General features: G+C 32.0%; 1 protein-coding gene and 1 long non-coding RNA gene across 3 annotated transcripts; one reads left to right on the forward strand and one right to left on the reverse strand.

The window, feature by feature from the left end:
• Nucleotides 1-73: 73 nt before the first annotated feature.
• On the reverse strand, nt 74-12,049 carry LOC129286608 (uncharacterized). Its single transcript, XM_054922558.1, has 9 exons — nt 11,897-12,049; nt 11,695-11,797; nt 11,530-11,594; nt 11,411-11,441; nt 11,172-11,299; nt 9,850-9,875; nt 9,690-9,745; nt 9,547-9,610; nt 74-3,428 (listed from the first exon to the last, which is right to left on the reverse strand). The coding sequence occupies exons 1-8, from the start codon at nt 11,925-11,927 to the stop codon at nt 9,556-9,558; spliced, it is 495 nt and encodes a 164-aa protein (XP_054778533.1). The 5' UTR covers nt 11,928-12,049; the 3' UTR covers nt 74-3,428; nt 9,547-9,555.
• A 2,026-nt stretch (nt 12,050-14,075) lies between these two features.
• On the forward strand, nt 14,076-15,823 carry LOC129284891 (uncharacterized). 2 transcript variants are annotated; one of them, XR_008586997.1, is made up of 4 exons: nt 14,076-15,164; nt 15,244-15,468; nt 15,590-15,643; nt 15,779-15,823. It is a non-coding gene; the product is annotated as an uncharacterized LOC129284891 (long non-coding RNA). The 2 variants fall into 2 exon arrangements; XR_008586998.1 differs by having other exon boundaries at nt 15,782-15,822.
• The last annotated feature ends 310 nt before the right edge of the window (nt 15,824-16,133 follow it).

Genomic DNA, 16,133 nt, shown 5'->3' on the forward strand with positions numbered 1-16,133 from the left:
TATGCATAGGCATAACAAATTTTAAAATAGAATAAATTATCATTCAAATTTTAATTTACATAAAATAATTAAATATAAGTACTCTAAAAATATTTTTTAATTTTTATATTTATATTTTGTTATAATAAATCTAGTCCAATGGTTTATCTAGTCCATAATATTAAACAAACGTTTGCAGGAGTGCAATCCGACTCTTTTTTTTAACTTTTTTTATTAAATTTATCTATATGTTTGCCAAAGAAAAAAATCTATGTATTTTGCCTTAGATGAGTCATGTAGATCTATAGTGTGACTCATTCATATGACTTTTTTTACATTTTATAATAATAAATTTTTAAAAACTAAAATATAATAAATTTTTAAATTATGATATAGTAAATGAGAATTAAAAATAAAATAAAAGCCTCATGGTAAAATTAAAAATCCGTGAATGGATATTATAGATTTACAGTACCTATTTCACTTGCCGTTATGACTTTTTTTTGAATTTTTATTTAGTAAATATTTTAAAATAAAATAAAATAAGTTTTGAAAATTATGATATAATATATGAGAATTAAAAATAATAAAAGGCTAATAATAAAAAAAGGAAGAATGACAAATAAATTTCCCTGAAACATGAAAATGACAATTTGATTCCATAAAATGTGATAATAACAATGAGTTCTCAAGAAACTTCGTTGAAATTAAATTTTTGTATGAAATTACTTTAATACTAATATACAACTAATTTTATATGATTCACAAGTTTGATACAAGAATTTGCAAGTTTGGCTTCAATAATGATTAAAAGGATTTAAAAAATCACATCTATTAGCAATTTCCCCCATCTACCAAAGTTCAACTAATTTGATATAGTTCACAAGTTTAGTATAAGTATTTATAAGTGTGATTCCACTAATAACTAAAACTATTAGAAAATTACAACTTTCTATCAACAAAGATTAACTAATTAATTTTATATCGTTTACAAGTTGGGTATAGAAAGCTATTTAAAGATAAATCTTATTACCAAAAGAAAAATTGATATAAGATTTTCCCTGTATACGCTATTTGGAAAAAGATCATTAGAAGTAACCTCCCTGCAAAAGATATTAGGGGCGGGACTCATGTATGCTTGGTCTTAAAGATCCCCTCAATCTACGTGTCTTAAAACATATTGATCCAAGTAAGCCTCCTTAATGCCTCTCCAAGGCAAACTTGGCTCACTTTACAATCTTCAACTCCTTAACACATAAATCTACAAATCTCTAAGCATAGTAATATGGGCTTACACTCATAGATCGTTAGCTGGATTCGTTCTAATGCATAGGATCCTTAGAGAGAGGCAAGTGCAGAGTACATTTGAATCTTAATATAACAGAAATAAAATATTAAAGAATTGAGCTTTTAAGAGAGGAGAGAGAGTTTAGACAGACATATTTAAGAAAAACATGAATTTTTATTTTCAAAAAGGGTTCTATTTTACAAAATAGTAGACTCTTTTTTATAGACGAAGGAAGAAGGATAAAGACAGTATATCTAATATTATAAGATGACACACGAAGACACTCTTTTCAAAAGTAAAGCTAGACATGATACAAAACAAACCATTTTGTCAAAATGTCAAAACTACTTTTGACAAATTTGTTCAAAGATAAGGTTGAAGCTAACAAAAGTAAACATTATTAAAGTAACTTCTGATAAAGTTACTATGAGACAAAAAGACATGACATGCATCGTTAAAGTAAAGCATATTCCTAAAATTATTGCAAGCTCTTATGGATGCATTCCTGATCTAATAATAGGTTGAGCTATCTCTTTTCTTCCTTTTAGTGCTATCCGGTAGTGGAAATTTTAAGGATGAGCTTGTCCTCATCAAAATCTTGATTTATATCCAAAAATGATTCATGGCATATATGTCTTTTAACTCGAAAAACAGATGGTAAGTCTGAGTCTCTATCTCATATGGCTCCTAGCTATCTATAAGAAATGATGGAGGAGTAGATGGCAATGCTCCCTAATAGGATTCCATCCATGTAGCATATCCTTTTTAAATAGCAATACTGAAGAGCCACTCTAAAACTCATTGGACTGAGGGTGAGCTAAGTCATATAACGATATATTTTTAATGGAGGAAGAGCTAAGGCACATATGTAAAAGGTTGAAAGAGACCAAAGGTAGCACAAGTTTGTATAGTGTAGGGCCTCTGATGAAAGATATGGCCAAGTAAGGCATTTGGATATCAAAGAATTCAAGATGTGGTTGAGCTTGGTTTTTTTAAGAAGGTAGAGCCAAAGAAAAGAATTCTTCTAGTTAACTTTAGACTTCGGAGACTGAGGTAGGAAAATGATCAGGGGAAAAGCAAATTGGCTAAACATGATGCTAAGGATAAAAAGAGGCTAAATTTGTCAAAGAGTTATGAGGCTGACCTTTTTCTGAAGTCTAGTGAGACAATTTGCAATAATATTGTGATTTTCTTTGATGTGTTAAATTGTGAATATATAACTAAAAAATCAATCTTTCCATCAAAGGAGTTAAGCTTTAGGAAGAATGTTTCTATTCTAATAGAGGATTTTTAGAAATAACGTGTTGTCCATTTCTACCATAAAATGCAGGGACTGAGATGAAAGTTAAATTTTTCAATGCCCCGTTTCACAGTTAGGACTTCTTTATAGGCGATGTGGTAGTGTTTTTCAGATGGTTTGAATTCACCACTAGCATGGCCACAATAATGTTTTCCCATTGTCTTTTTCAATAAGTATTACTTCTCAATAATCAAAACTTGCATCTGTTTGCAAAATACACTGCCAATGAAGGATTAAACCTTTAGAAGCTTCTTGACTGGTTCACACCAATATCCAAATGGCGTAAAGAATTATCACAAGTAATTGAGTCAGAACAAAATTGAAAAGTGCTACTAAGTGGACAAAAGGCTTACTATTTCTTTATTATCCATCATCCCTATCATCTTGACAACAAAAGAAAACTCTATGTGGCCAACCAAACATATTTATGGAAGACTATAACTAACTAGTCATTACATGAAAATTAAACTTTAAGTGAATTGAAATTTTTTTATATGAAATGAATAATTCCTCAACAGTAGATCCCAATCTCAGGTGTACATCTCTCGGTCTCATTCCTCATTAGCCTATTATCTTTGATGATCTATCACCCTCAGTCCAATATGAGTTTTTAGAGTAGCTTTTCAGTATTACTATTTAAAAAAGATATGCTACATTGATGAAATCCTATCATAAAGTATCATCAGCATCCACTCTTCCATCATTTCCTCCAAATAGCCAAAACCTATATGAGCTAGAGACTCAAACCTACCAGATGTTCCCTGAGTTAAAAGACATACCTGTCATTGAACCATCTTAGGATATGGATCAAAATTTTGATGAAAACTAGCTCATTCTCGAAACTCCCACTGTCGGATGGCACTGAAAGGAAGCAAAGAAATGGCTCAACCTATTATTAAATCAGAAATGCATCCGCAAGAACCTATGATAATTATAAGAATCTTTTTTACTTTAGTCATGTCTACCATGTCTTTTTATTTCATAATAATTTTGTCAAAAGTTACTTTAATAATGTTTTCTTTTATTAACATCAACTTTATCTTTGACTAATTTTGTTAAAAATAGTTTTTACTTTTTAACAAAATGATTTGCTTTGTGTCATATCTAACTTTACTTTTAAAGGTATATCTTCATGTATCATTTTGTAATAATAGATGCATTGTCCTTATCTTTTCCCTTCATCTATAAAAGACAATCTTTGCTATGTTGTAAAATAGAACTCAATTGGGAAATAAAAATCCATATGTTTATTAAACATGTATCTCTAAACTCTTTCTCTTCTCTTGAAAGCTTGATTCTTTAATATCTTATTTTTATCATATTAAGAGTCAAGTATTCTTTGCATTTGCCTCTCTTTAAGAATCTTATACATCACAATGAATTTAACTAATGATCCATAAGTGTGAGCCCATATCACTATGCTCAGGTACTTGTGGATTTACGTGTTAAGGGATTGAGGATTCTAAAGTAATTGAGTTTGCTTGAAAGAGGTGTTGAAAGGGCTTACCTAGATCAATATATCCTAAGACACATAGATTCAAGAGATCTTTAAGATTGGCGCTTATCAGTGCCACCCCCGTGGTATCAAAGCCTAAAATCTTATTGACAAAAATAAGATATTATTGATGAAAAGTGAGTAAAGAGAACCTAAAAATTATGAGTGAAATCTCAAAAAATTCTACTTCTCTTGAACCTATTCATCGTTCCTCAGCCTTTTCTTTTGATCAAATTCCCTCCTCTGTAAAAAGGCACTTCTCTTGGAAAAAAAAAAAAAGTATTCTGCTGTCTCAGAAAATGCCCGTGTCCTTCCTACAAAACTACCTTTCCTTAACCCTTGAAAGCTTTACCATAGAAAAACCTCTTTCACTCATGGAATTAGTCTTTGATTCATACAAACAAACTCCAACTAAAAGAGGTTATCCAATCCTCTAAACTTGATCAGTGTGGTATTCCAACAACTACAACTGAACAGTACATCACTCTTGAAATTGCCTAGCCATTGATTAATACTTGGATCAATCAAGGGTATACTCACCTTCATGTTAGAGCTATCCGCCTAGTTTTGACCCTTCATGGGAGAAAAGGTATAGCATCTATAGCTAGGGTATCTTTGCTTGATACTACTTACAAAGCATATGAAAATGCTCTAATTAAAGCCATTTGAACAACTTTCGAGCAAGAAAGTGTAGTTCTCACCACAACCCCTAAATTTAACATCAAGATCACAGAGCCCACTCTCTCTACCAGACTGAAAGTTTAAATCTTGATTCATGAAGCTGAACAACAAGAAGCTAGTATGGCCACCCTCAATCACCAAATGATTTTCAAACTTCAAGATCATTCATTTGATCATAATTTTCCCAACACAAACAGAGATGTCTTGTAAATAGTTGCAAACAATCCAAGTGACTCATTGATCATCCAATTTTGAGACATCAGCCCAAGAAGAACTTGCTCAGAGGATGCCACTGGAATGGATCAACAACTATGAAAAGTAATTTCATGACGTCTCGAGGGATGTTCACACCATGGAATCCCCTACACTTTGCATACTTCAGGATGGTACTGTCAAATCAATTTTCAAAAAGCTTGAAATTCAAGATCCAAACTAGATCTCTAGAAAAACACTATCAATAGCCACGACTTTCATAAGAAAGAAAGAGACATTTCGATTGAGTGGTTTACCTCAAAGGCCAAACTAATTTATGTCTCTCATATTAATAGTCACTTTATTTGAGATTGTGCTCTAAAAATATGTGACCCTAGTTGTGATTACCATCTGTGGAATGATTATGATGATGAAGAAGATTTTAGTTCTAAAAGAAGAACTACAAAACCTAAGCAACCTAGATCTCCATGCAAGCACAAGCATCCACCAAAGGATGATGATGATGACCATGGTCTTAGACATATTACAAATAAAAAATGGGTAGGACCTCCAAATTCTCCTACTGAAATGAGTACTCTCTTTGAACTCCTCAAGCAACTTGGTGATGAAGACCTTCTTCCCTTAGAGAAGTCACAACCTATCATTCCAACTCTCCCTCTTGCACAAGTTTGTGCCTTGCCTTGTATTGCATGATAAGACCCTATGAGGAAAAATTTCCTCCCATTGAGCGAAAAATAAATGACAAGATAAAGGTCACTAGCAGACATTTCGTGTCACAAACAAAAGTTACTCCTCAAGGTACTCTTAAGCCAGTCTCCCTTATAGAAGAAGCTTTAAACTCATAGTTCTCAGAATGCTGTCATCCAAAATAGGGTCTCACACAAAATCAATTCAAAACATGATCATCTAACAACAACAACAGAAAGCCTGCCTTGATAGGTTAATCAGATTGATGATCGGGTAAATAATCTATATCAAAGACTCTGTAAATAAGAACAAAACCTGGATACAAAACTCTGCAGATTTATTGAGGAAGGATATACTGGATCAGAGTTCTTCAGAAAAGAAAATGAAATTTTTGAAGTAAGAAAACAACTACAGCAAATAAAAGCAGATTTGGCTCACAACTAGTTCAAAACTATCTGAGTCCTATCCAACCATATCCAAACAATTCCTTACCTATGCTTCCATACACCTGATCTATCCTACTGAGACTGATTATAGCAAGGTGTTTACCAATTTTGCAAAAAGGTAATAAAGTAATTTTACACAAAAATTTAATCTCAAAAAAGTCCTTTAAGACCTCATTGTCATTATTATATTTTGCGAGATTGAATTATCATTTTCCCATCTTATAAGGATTTATCAATCATTCTCCCATAAAAAAAAAAAGGATGAATGTGGGATCTATAGTTAAAAAAAAATGGGAATAGATATTTCAAAATTGATAATCCATAAATTTCATAAAAGTCAAGCCCATGTAAATATAGAAAATATAATTGAGAAATATTACCTTCAATTAAACTAAACAATACTCAAATTTGACCCAATTAAATAATAATATAAAAGAAGAAAGATAGATAATATTTTATGTTTTACAAAATAAATAATAAAATGTAAATATATATATATATATATAAGGAAAGCTTCATAGAAAATAATGTCTCAACTTATAGGATTTTTTTTCATTAAAAAAATGAATGATGAATATGGAACCTATAATAAATATATATGTGTGTGTGTGCGTGCGCAAAACATGCAATAGAATTACAAATTATAATTACAAAAATTCTAAAATAGTTGGCATGCCACTCAACATATTTTTTTTATTTCTAAAAATCTTAATTTATGCATAGTAATATATTTTTAAAAAAATAATTTAATGCTTATATTTTCAACATATAAAACATAATAATTTGTGCAATAAAATAAATTATACTCCCTCCAGTCCTTATTATAGAATACTTTCAACAATTTCACATATTTTAAAAAAAGTTAGTTTTTTCTTGATATCATAAAAAAATATACCTTCATTTTTACATTAGCTTTGAATGATAATACAACTATATTAAATACCTTCATGCTAATCAAGAAAGGGTAAAATTAAAAAAAATTGTTAAATTGTTACAAAGTATTATATATTTTAACCAAAAATTACTTATAGTTGTCTTATAAAATGAGACCGAAGGGATTATGTACTTACATTGTGGAGAAGTAAAAGGGCAATAAACCATAAAAAAAAAAAAATAAGTTGCTACTGAAATAACTTTTAATACATAAAGTCAAGAAAACAACTGGACCTAGGAGACCGTTTATTTGTTTTTTTAATTTTGGAAAAATGACAATTAGGGACCCCAATGATCATTAATTACAATTATAATAACAAACCATGATCCTTACTTGAAATTAAAAAATGCGAATAGTATAAAATATCCATAGAAGTGACTTTAATAAATTTTCAGATGACTCATATTCACAATTGCCCTTGAAAAGTTTCAAAAGTGAATTTTTATTTCATATTGAGAAACAATCTATTGCCAATGGATTTTCCAACCAAAATTAACAATATTTCAATCTCACAATAGTAATTTAAACAGTGTCATTTCTTTATTTTTCAAGTGATATACCTATATATTAACAAACATAAAAATTTACAAATAATTGGATTAACATTCAAAAGTGATTTTGATAAATTTTTAAGTGATTATTATATATTCACAAGTGTCATTGAAAAGCTTCATAAATAAATTTTAATTTCATACTTAAAAACAATCCATTCCCAACTATTGTTCATTAGTTTCCCAACTGAGATTAACAATATTATCATCCCATGATACTAATTTCAACAATCATTTCTTTATTTTTCAAGTTCATAGTAATTTTATATAGAGCTGGTAATACGGGCCAACCGACAGCCCACAAGTTGGCCCACTGCGAGTTATGGGTTGGCATAACCTGCATCTTGGCGAGTTGTGTTTCTGCCCAACCCGCTACAGGTTAGTGGGTTGGTAGGCTAACCCACTAATAAAATAATTTTTTTAACTTTTTTTTAGTATTAAAAATTATAATATCACCTCTTTTCATTTGTTTTGCAGTAAAAAAATTATATTTTCTTTCTAAAAATTAATTATCCAAATAATAATAAAATTCCTTCCAAATCATTAAAATCACAATCCAAAACTTGAAAATTTTTCTTAATCAATAATAATGTTAAAAGCTTTGTCAAAAGTTGCAATAATATTAATTTGAGCTGATTTCTCTAAAGCTTTAAGTTATACTAATTATTTTCCATAATCGGTACAAGTCCCAAAATTATTACTAAGTACTGATATGTTCACTCTAGACACAAGTGAGACAAAACTTGAAGAAAGAATAACAAGTTAATAACTAATTACCATTTAAAGATGCAAAATATTATATACATATATATATATATATATATTTATATGAGCTGCTCTTTGCATGCCAACTTGTTAGCACTTTTAGACTATCATGTGACTCTGCCAAACGAGAAGGAAAATACAATATAGTTAAAGAAAAAAAAAAAAGGCTACAACATGGAAGCTTTTTTTATTTAAATTAATTCACGGATTTGCATGGCAAAAAGATAGAGGCTGGAGCTGAGGGCTTGAGTGACTTCAAAAGGAGGAGCATTGAGGTTGCTAGTCGCCAAAGTTTGGACTAAGGTGAGTTGCGATGATGATGAGGCAACACTGACAGCGACAACGATGACTCGTAGTGAAGACTAAGAAGGAATGGAGGCAACTCTGAAGATGAAGAGTGAAGCTAAATGAGGAGGCAAGGGTTTTGTTTTGTGTCACAAAGGTTTAGGAAGAGTCAAATTTATTTAAAAAAAAATTGCGGGCTAACCCGTCAACCCGCAGGTTAGCCCATTGCGGGTTCATGTTATGCGGGGCGAGTCAAAACCCAACCAGCATATAAGTGAACCCACTTTTGTTAACCCACTCCTCTACTATTTAGCAGGTTGGCGGGCTCAACCTATAGTACCACCTCTAATTTTATAAACTCATATGTTTTTAATTTCAAGTAAAGACCATAGTATATTATAGAGATTTCAATAATTTATGGCCCATAATTGTAATTAATGGCTATTTTCCCTTTAATTTTTTAAAAAGTAAGTTTTACATTGTAATATTACATATTCATTATCTAAAATACAAATTATAATGCTCTAAAATTCAAAATAATTAAAATAAATAATAATTTTAAAATAGAAACACATTTTAAAGTCGAAATTTAATCCAAATTTTAAAATATCTCAACTTTACAGGCTTAAAATAAATTTGAGATTAAACAGGCTTAATGTCTTGTTCTGTTGTTCAAGTGTAAACAAAAGGGTACAGCTATAAGCAGATTTCCTAACAGAGACTTCAGAATTCCATGTACGCACAATACAGCATCATTCGCGTATGACTCCAAGCCAATGCCAGATGGTAAAGCCAAAATCAAGAAATCTAGTAATCTACCAGAGGAAGAAAATGATGCTCTTCTTAGAGATAAGGAAAAAATATTAGTTTGGCAAAACAGGATCCAAACTCTACTTCATAGTTCAAGGGTCAGAATTCATACCTTTCTCCATCAAAGCCGGCCAACCACTACATCAAGATTCTGCGGCATGGCATCAACTGAATTCCTGAATTCATGGAATTGTCAATGGAGCTGTTATTTTTATAGTCCCGAACGCAAACACTTTTAACCAAGATTCTACTCACTCTGGTGATTGTGAATCAAGCTGCATTGTTACTGGTTCATCATTAACCAAACTGACCTTCTCACCATCACAAATATGAGGACAGTTAACATGTGTAGCCGTTAGACATCAACACCCGACGCATTCATCATTAAAAAGAAATTGGACGGACATAAGCTTACCTTCATCATCGCTCCAAAAACTCCATCTGCAAGAATATGAAGCATCTTAAAATCAGAACATGACATAGCATTAAGTTCAACAGATTTACAAGATGCATTCAAGGAAAGGGGCACACACATCACCAAGGCTCCTTAAAGAGAATTCAATCTAAATAGAGAGAAGAAGCTTTCCAATGAATCGATGTCTATCAAATTATACAACACAACAGAATTGACCACTCGTCATGATAACTGTAGCCTCACAGTCTGTTCCTTTATAATTAGTAAAGTGGCAAGATGAATTATGGGTTTCCGTCAGTGGTTAATACCAGATGTAAAAGACAATGGAAATAGCAACAAATTTTCAATTAACAATAGCTTATTTGGTTGAGGCGAAGAAAAAATTTGGTTGGCATTCCTTTGATACTTTTTATAAGCCACAAAAGAAGACATTGACAAGAATGAATTAAAATTACGATTGTTATGGAACACTGTGGTCATTAATCTATAAATTAAATAATGAATGAACAATCATTAATAATTGGGAATACTATGGTATCTTAACAAAATAGAATTATCTGGGTTTGCACTGAGTTGGCAAACAAGAGTAGTTACTACCATCAAGATTCAAAGCATTCATGAGAATTCTGTTGTCCACCCAAATCCCTCTCTCTTCTCCTATCCAGTATCAGACAGATTCTTTCATTTTTGTCACTGCTAATTGGCTAGATTGGAGCTAACATCCTCGTTAGTGAATGGAATGAAGGAAAAGTGAAAAAATTCTGCATCAATTTGCTAAACAATGAGACTGATAACTATGTAGTGGGAGATTTGGTGGCTATACTAGGCTATGCTAAATTGCTAATCTTCACTACCAGAAAAATTCTGTTAATACCATGAGTCGTGATGGGAATATCAATTGTTTGAGAGATAATAAGACCCCCATGTTCTACATTGGGAAAAGGTGAGAGACTTGCGGCATTCCAAAGATGGCGAAATTCGCACCATTTATCGATTTACACATCTTCTCCAGATCACTTTGTTTATGCCAATTTTCCGTTGGGTTATAACAACATATACAAGGTATAAGCTAAAAGTGTACTCAACCTTACGGAAGGTACTTATGAGCAAATCCATGAATCATCATACTCAAAGTGCAACATTTCATTTCCTTATAAAGTTGGAGTTTGTTAATTACAACAAAGGTAAACGCCAGGTTGCTATTTCTTAACCATGAATGAACAAACGAACGAGCAACAAACAAAAATGCCTCTCCGTACAAGAAGAAGAAGAAGAAGAAATAGGTGCCTTCGGCTGATAGGTGAAATACAATTGAAACTTACCTTTTATTGCGTCAGTGTTACAGGCATTCCTTGAATCTATCAACCAAAGAAGCATAAAAGGAGTTCGCTGAAAACCTGGCTTGTTTCCCTTAAGTAATCCATACAAGGTAAATTGACTCACTGAGTCACTGTCACAAAACCAATATTACTCGTTTAGTAAAATAACAAATAAAGTCCTTCCCACTTTGTACTTCGTTAATAATTAAGAAAAATCGAATTAGCAAACATAATTCCAGTACCTAATAGAACTTGATAATGCATCTGCATTACCTGCAAATTAAGATAAGCCCAATTACATAAACGGTCAAAGCAACCTCCACAACTGATATCTAACATTTGACAATGAAATAAATTACACTTTGGTCCCATCCTTTGCCTGTACTTTCATTGGGGAACAATCTCACATTCAAGACTTTACGACTTCTGAAAGCAAAGCAGACCCAAAAAAAAAAAGTGACTACCCAAACCATAAATTATAAATTCCGCTTAAAAATTGAAGATAGGGGTAGAAGTACTCAAGTACATGTAGTCAGCGTCGGCATCGGAATCGGAATCGTGGGGGCCAACAAGGACGAGAAGGCCCGGTCCAACCGCAGACACAATGAGGCCGTCGACCTGGAATAGTGCTAAAATGCGCCGGTAATACAGGATAAGAGAATGAGAGAGAGTAAATAAGGTTTTTTTTTTTTTTGGCCAAAGTAAAGAAGGGTTGAAAGAAACTAAACTCGACGCTTGCGGAGGTGACGCGCTGAACATCGGCTCCCATTGCGGTGATTGGCTTCGCTTTCCTCTTGGTGAGTGGCAGAGAAGCTTGAACTTTGTACCTGGTGCGTGAATCTGTAGGCAGTGCTGGCTCGCAGCGGGTTTAGTGCTGCGGGATGTAGGCTGCAGTGAGTTGGTGCCACGATAAAATGTTTTTATATATATTTGAAAAAAACGTAACTTTCAATTGGATTTACTATCAGTCCTACACTTTATTTGTAGTATTATCAATTTCTCCAGTTTCTCCATTTAAACTTTAAATCCTTACATTTTTAGAGAAGTATTAATATGATATTAACAATATTAATTATGCTAATGTACACAATAGTAATGTTAATTATATGATGACATATCAGTTAGTGACTAATGTGTATTTTTTTGGAAAAAAAAAATTTATGTGCATTTTTAATAATTATTATTATATATATATATATAACTAAGATTTAAGACTACAAGAAAATATCATATGTCTATTTTTAAGTTTATTATAATTTTATATTTCATGGTACCTTTCTTACAATTGTGTGCACCAAATTAGATTTAGGGTTAGGTTCATGATGGTTTATTATTTTTTAATGTGTATAAAATATATCATTCAAGTTTGAAGTTCTGACAATTTTTTTTACTTTCTAATTATTAAAAAAAAAACTCCCTTGGGTCCTATTTACAGGATATATTCTAGAAAAAAAGTTTTATCCAAAGTATAAGATATTTTGTAATAATTGAACAATTTTTTTTAATTTTACTCTTTCTTGATTAATGTAAAAGTATTTAATATAGTTGTATCATTATTTAAAGTTTAGGGTAAAAACAAAAATACATATCATTTTTTATTATATAAAAAATTAACTTTTCTTAAAATTCATGAAACAATTGAAAATATCTTATAATAAAGATTGGGTGAAGTACACATTAGCTTTTTTCTTCCTCAGAAAAAATACATGACAGTCACTAACTAACACATCATTATATAATTAATAGTGTTATTGTCCACATCAGCATAATTAATACCGTTACGTCAACACTCCTCTAAAAGTGTAGAAACCTAAACTGTAGACGAAAAAAACTGTAGGGATTTAAAATATCAAAAATAAAGTGTAGAAACTAATAGCAAATCACGTGCAAAGTATATGGATTAAAAGTTATGTTTTTTCTGTATATTTTTTAAAATTTTAAAAATTATAAATTCATCATAATGTTAGAAGTTTTTTCTATCATTAATTATTAGCATTATGCAATTAAACATGAAAATATAATTAACACGTAGAAGCAAAATTAAATTTAACATTAATTTGAGTAAAAGTTAGCAAGCTAACCTTTTTTTTTAGGCTAGCTAAGAAATTATAAGTTAATTGAAGCAAAATGTAATAACAAGACAATAAAAGAAAAAAAAAAGTTAGGATTTGTCCTCAACTTAATAGCATAGTAACTCATAATTCAAAAAAATATATGGCTATATTGCTCATGCCTACTTAAAAATATTTCACTCAAATTAAATTGTGAAAAAGTCTTTGATTGAATACATATTATACTAATGCAATTGATTGGTCATGAATTTAAAAATATCTCAACTAATTAAATGTGATAAGTAATAATAGCAATATATAATAAACACATAATTTGAATTATTTTATTAATTTGAATAATAATTAGGGTATGAGAATTAAGAAAATGATTTTGAAACTTTTATCTTTTTTTAAAAAATAAGTGGGCCAATCAACGGGTTCAAACTATATAAAGCAAGCCAAAATCATCTCACATATAAATGAAACCTTTTTTTTTTTAAAACTCAACTTTTTTTTTTCTTTTGGATTGGTTGGTTGAGATATTATTAACTCTATTTGTAGGTGAGATGGTTACTAAGAGAGAAGGTATATCAAGGAAATTCATTTTTTTAAAATTATTATTGGCGGACAATTTTTTCAAAAATGCTCTTTTAATAGAAATGAAAGTAAAATTGGCACAGGTAGAGATGAAAATGAAGTTTAAAAATATATTTGTCATAAAAAAAAGTAAAATAAAAAAATTAATAAATATAGTTATATTTTGAAAAGATTAAAATATTCATAAATTTTTTTTTTAAAAAAAGCATCCTCTCCATCGTCTCCCAGGGCAACCATCCATCATTGTAGTCAGATTGAGCGCCACTGGCACCAAGAATAGTCCAAAAATCAAATCCAAAAAAGAAATCCTACCAAGAAGATTGATGAAGTATATTGAAGAGCCGGATCAAAGAAGCTCCATCCTCATCGCCGGAGACTGAAAGCCATTATCATCATTGAAGAAGCTTTGCATCGCTACCTCACCAATCATCACCACTATCAATATATACCAGAAAGTAGTTCCACCCAGCCATGCTTTAATAACCGGCTCTTGAGGTAAGATGTCATTGTCATCAAGCTGTCTAAGGAAAACGGCTTTGTGAGCAGTGCCGGCTACAAAAATGGCTAGGGTTAGCCATTTAAAATTTTTGGGGCTTCATGTTTAATGCTTTGTTCTACAATACAATATGAATGAAGAAGATACATAGATAACAGCACTATAACCTGTCTCTGTTATTCTCTCATATCTGCACATCGGTGGAGCCGTCTTTCACTTTCGTGGAGTCGCATGTTCTTAACAAAGATCCACTTGAAGTGGTGTTAATGCTTCAACATGGCTACCCATTTTTGGGATGCAATCCATTAGTTTCTTCGATCTCGGGGGGGTTATGAATGCAAGTTTAAATATAATCAACGCATGTTCATTTTCTTCAAACAAATAGAAGGATCAAAGTCGTTCATTCTTTGTGCAAGATGGCTGTTATTAATGCTTGTGTTCATAAAGGAAGATGAACGTCTTTTATTGTCTTTCATTTGTTTTGTCTATTCATATTAGGAAGTCAGGTCTTTTGGTTTATTTACACCCATACATAGAGGTTTGTTAAATCCATTAAATGCACCATTCGTTTTGTGTAAATAGAAGAGACGCTCTATAACTTTTTGGACAATGCTTTTCTTTGTTTTGTGTGAGCTTTCTTTGTTCTTCTTCACCAAGCTTATGCACGCAAGAATAGAGATGGATTTCGGGGACTTTGCCAGTCTCGATGCTTTAGGGCCTTCCTCTGGTGACTATAGGATCTTCGTGAAGGTGGATGGGGCTTACTTGAGGACAAACTTTGACGTGTATGACAGAGATATGGGGTGGCCAAAGAGGGTTCCATCTGTGGATTCCAATGTATTCGACCCTGCAGTGAGTTGTTTCGCCATCCTTTTTTAGTCATGTTAATCAAATATCCTCACTTGCATTTAAAAATCTTCACCTTTCCAAGGGACATGCATGATCAATCTCTGTTTTTGGAGATGCCAACATTAGGAGGTTTGTAATAGGCTTGAAGAGACAAAGACCTACTATATTCACTTTTTCAGTTAGGTCTGAAGGTCTTGGAGTGCATCGAAAGATTCACTTGGAGTTGGACGAGCGCACCGAGATGGTGGAGCACTCTGTAATTCATTCCTTCCCATTGCTTCAAGGTGAAGCCTGTTCGGGAACTCAGGTATGAGTGGTGGGTTGAGTTGTGAGCACGCGATTAGTACATTCATTTAATTTTTTCTGTTTCCTTCACTGTATCAACAATGTCACTTCTGTGAAATTACTCTGTTAATTCTCTGATGCAGATGTTTGTGGTTTCTTGAAAGAGATGGTTATATACGATTGGTATGAAGATGGAGGTATGCTGACCTGGGGGCTAGAATTTGTAGTGGAGGACAGTCGGTTAAGTATCTCTTTCAGGAATAGTTTTAACATTTTTCTATTAACATCCTATGGAGCTTTGGACATGAAAGATTGTATCTTTCCATTTTCAGCAGCGATAAGCTCGAGTGCACTCTGTTTGGTGATCCTGCAATTGCTATGTGGACCAGTTTTGGAGAGAAGAAAGATAAGCCTGACCTCATTGTGGTTGTTCACTACGCTCTTGTCAAGAGAGACTCCGGTAAGGTATTCTACATATGGAAAAAGATCACTTGTAGTTTTATAATTAACTATGCCTTTGGTTCATTATTCCTGAATCCTTCTCTTCCATTTTCGCAAGACTGACCTCCCTCACGAATTTTGCTAATGTAACGAAGGTATATTTGGACCCACAAATTCCTAAAACTTCATGATGTTCGAAGGGTCTTGTAGGCGAAGGTTAGTAGAGGTTGCCATATCATGTGAGGG

Source organism: Prosopis cineraria, unplaced genomic scaffold (assembly GCF_029017545.1).
Source record: "Prosopis cineraria cultivar Desert tree isolate PC_DT_omini unplaced genomic scaffold, ASM2901754v1 PC11, whole genome shotgun sequence".
NCBI classification, from domain to species: Eukaryota; Viridiplantae; Streptophyta; class Magnoliopsida; order Fabales; family Fabaceae; genus Prosopis; species Prosopis cineraria.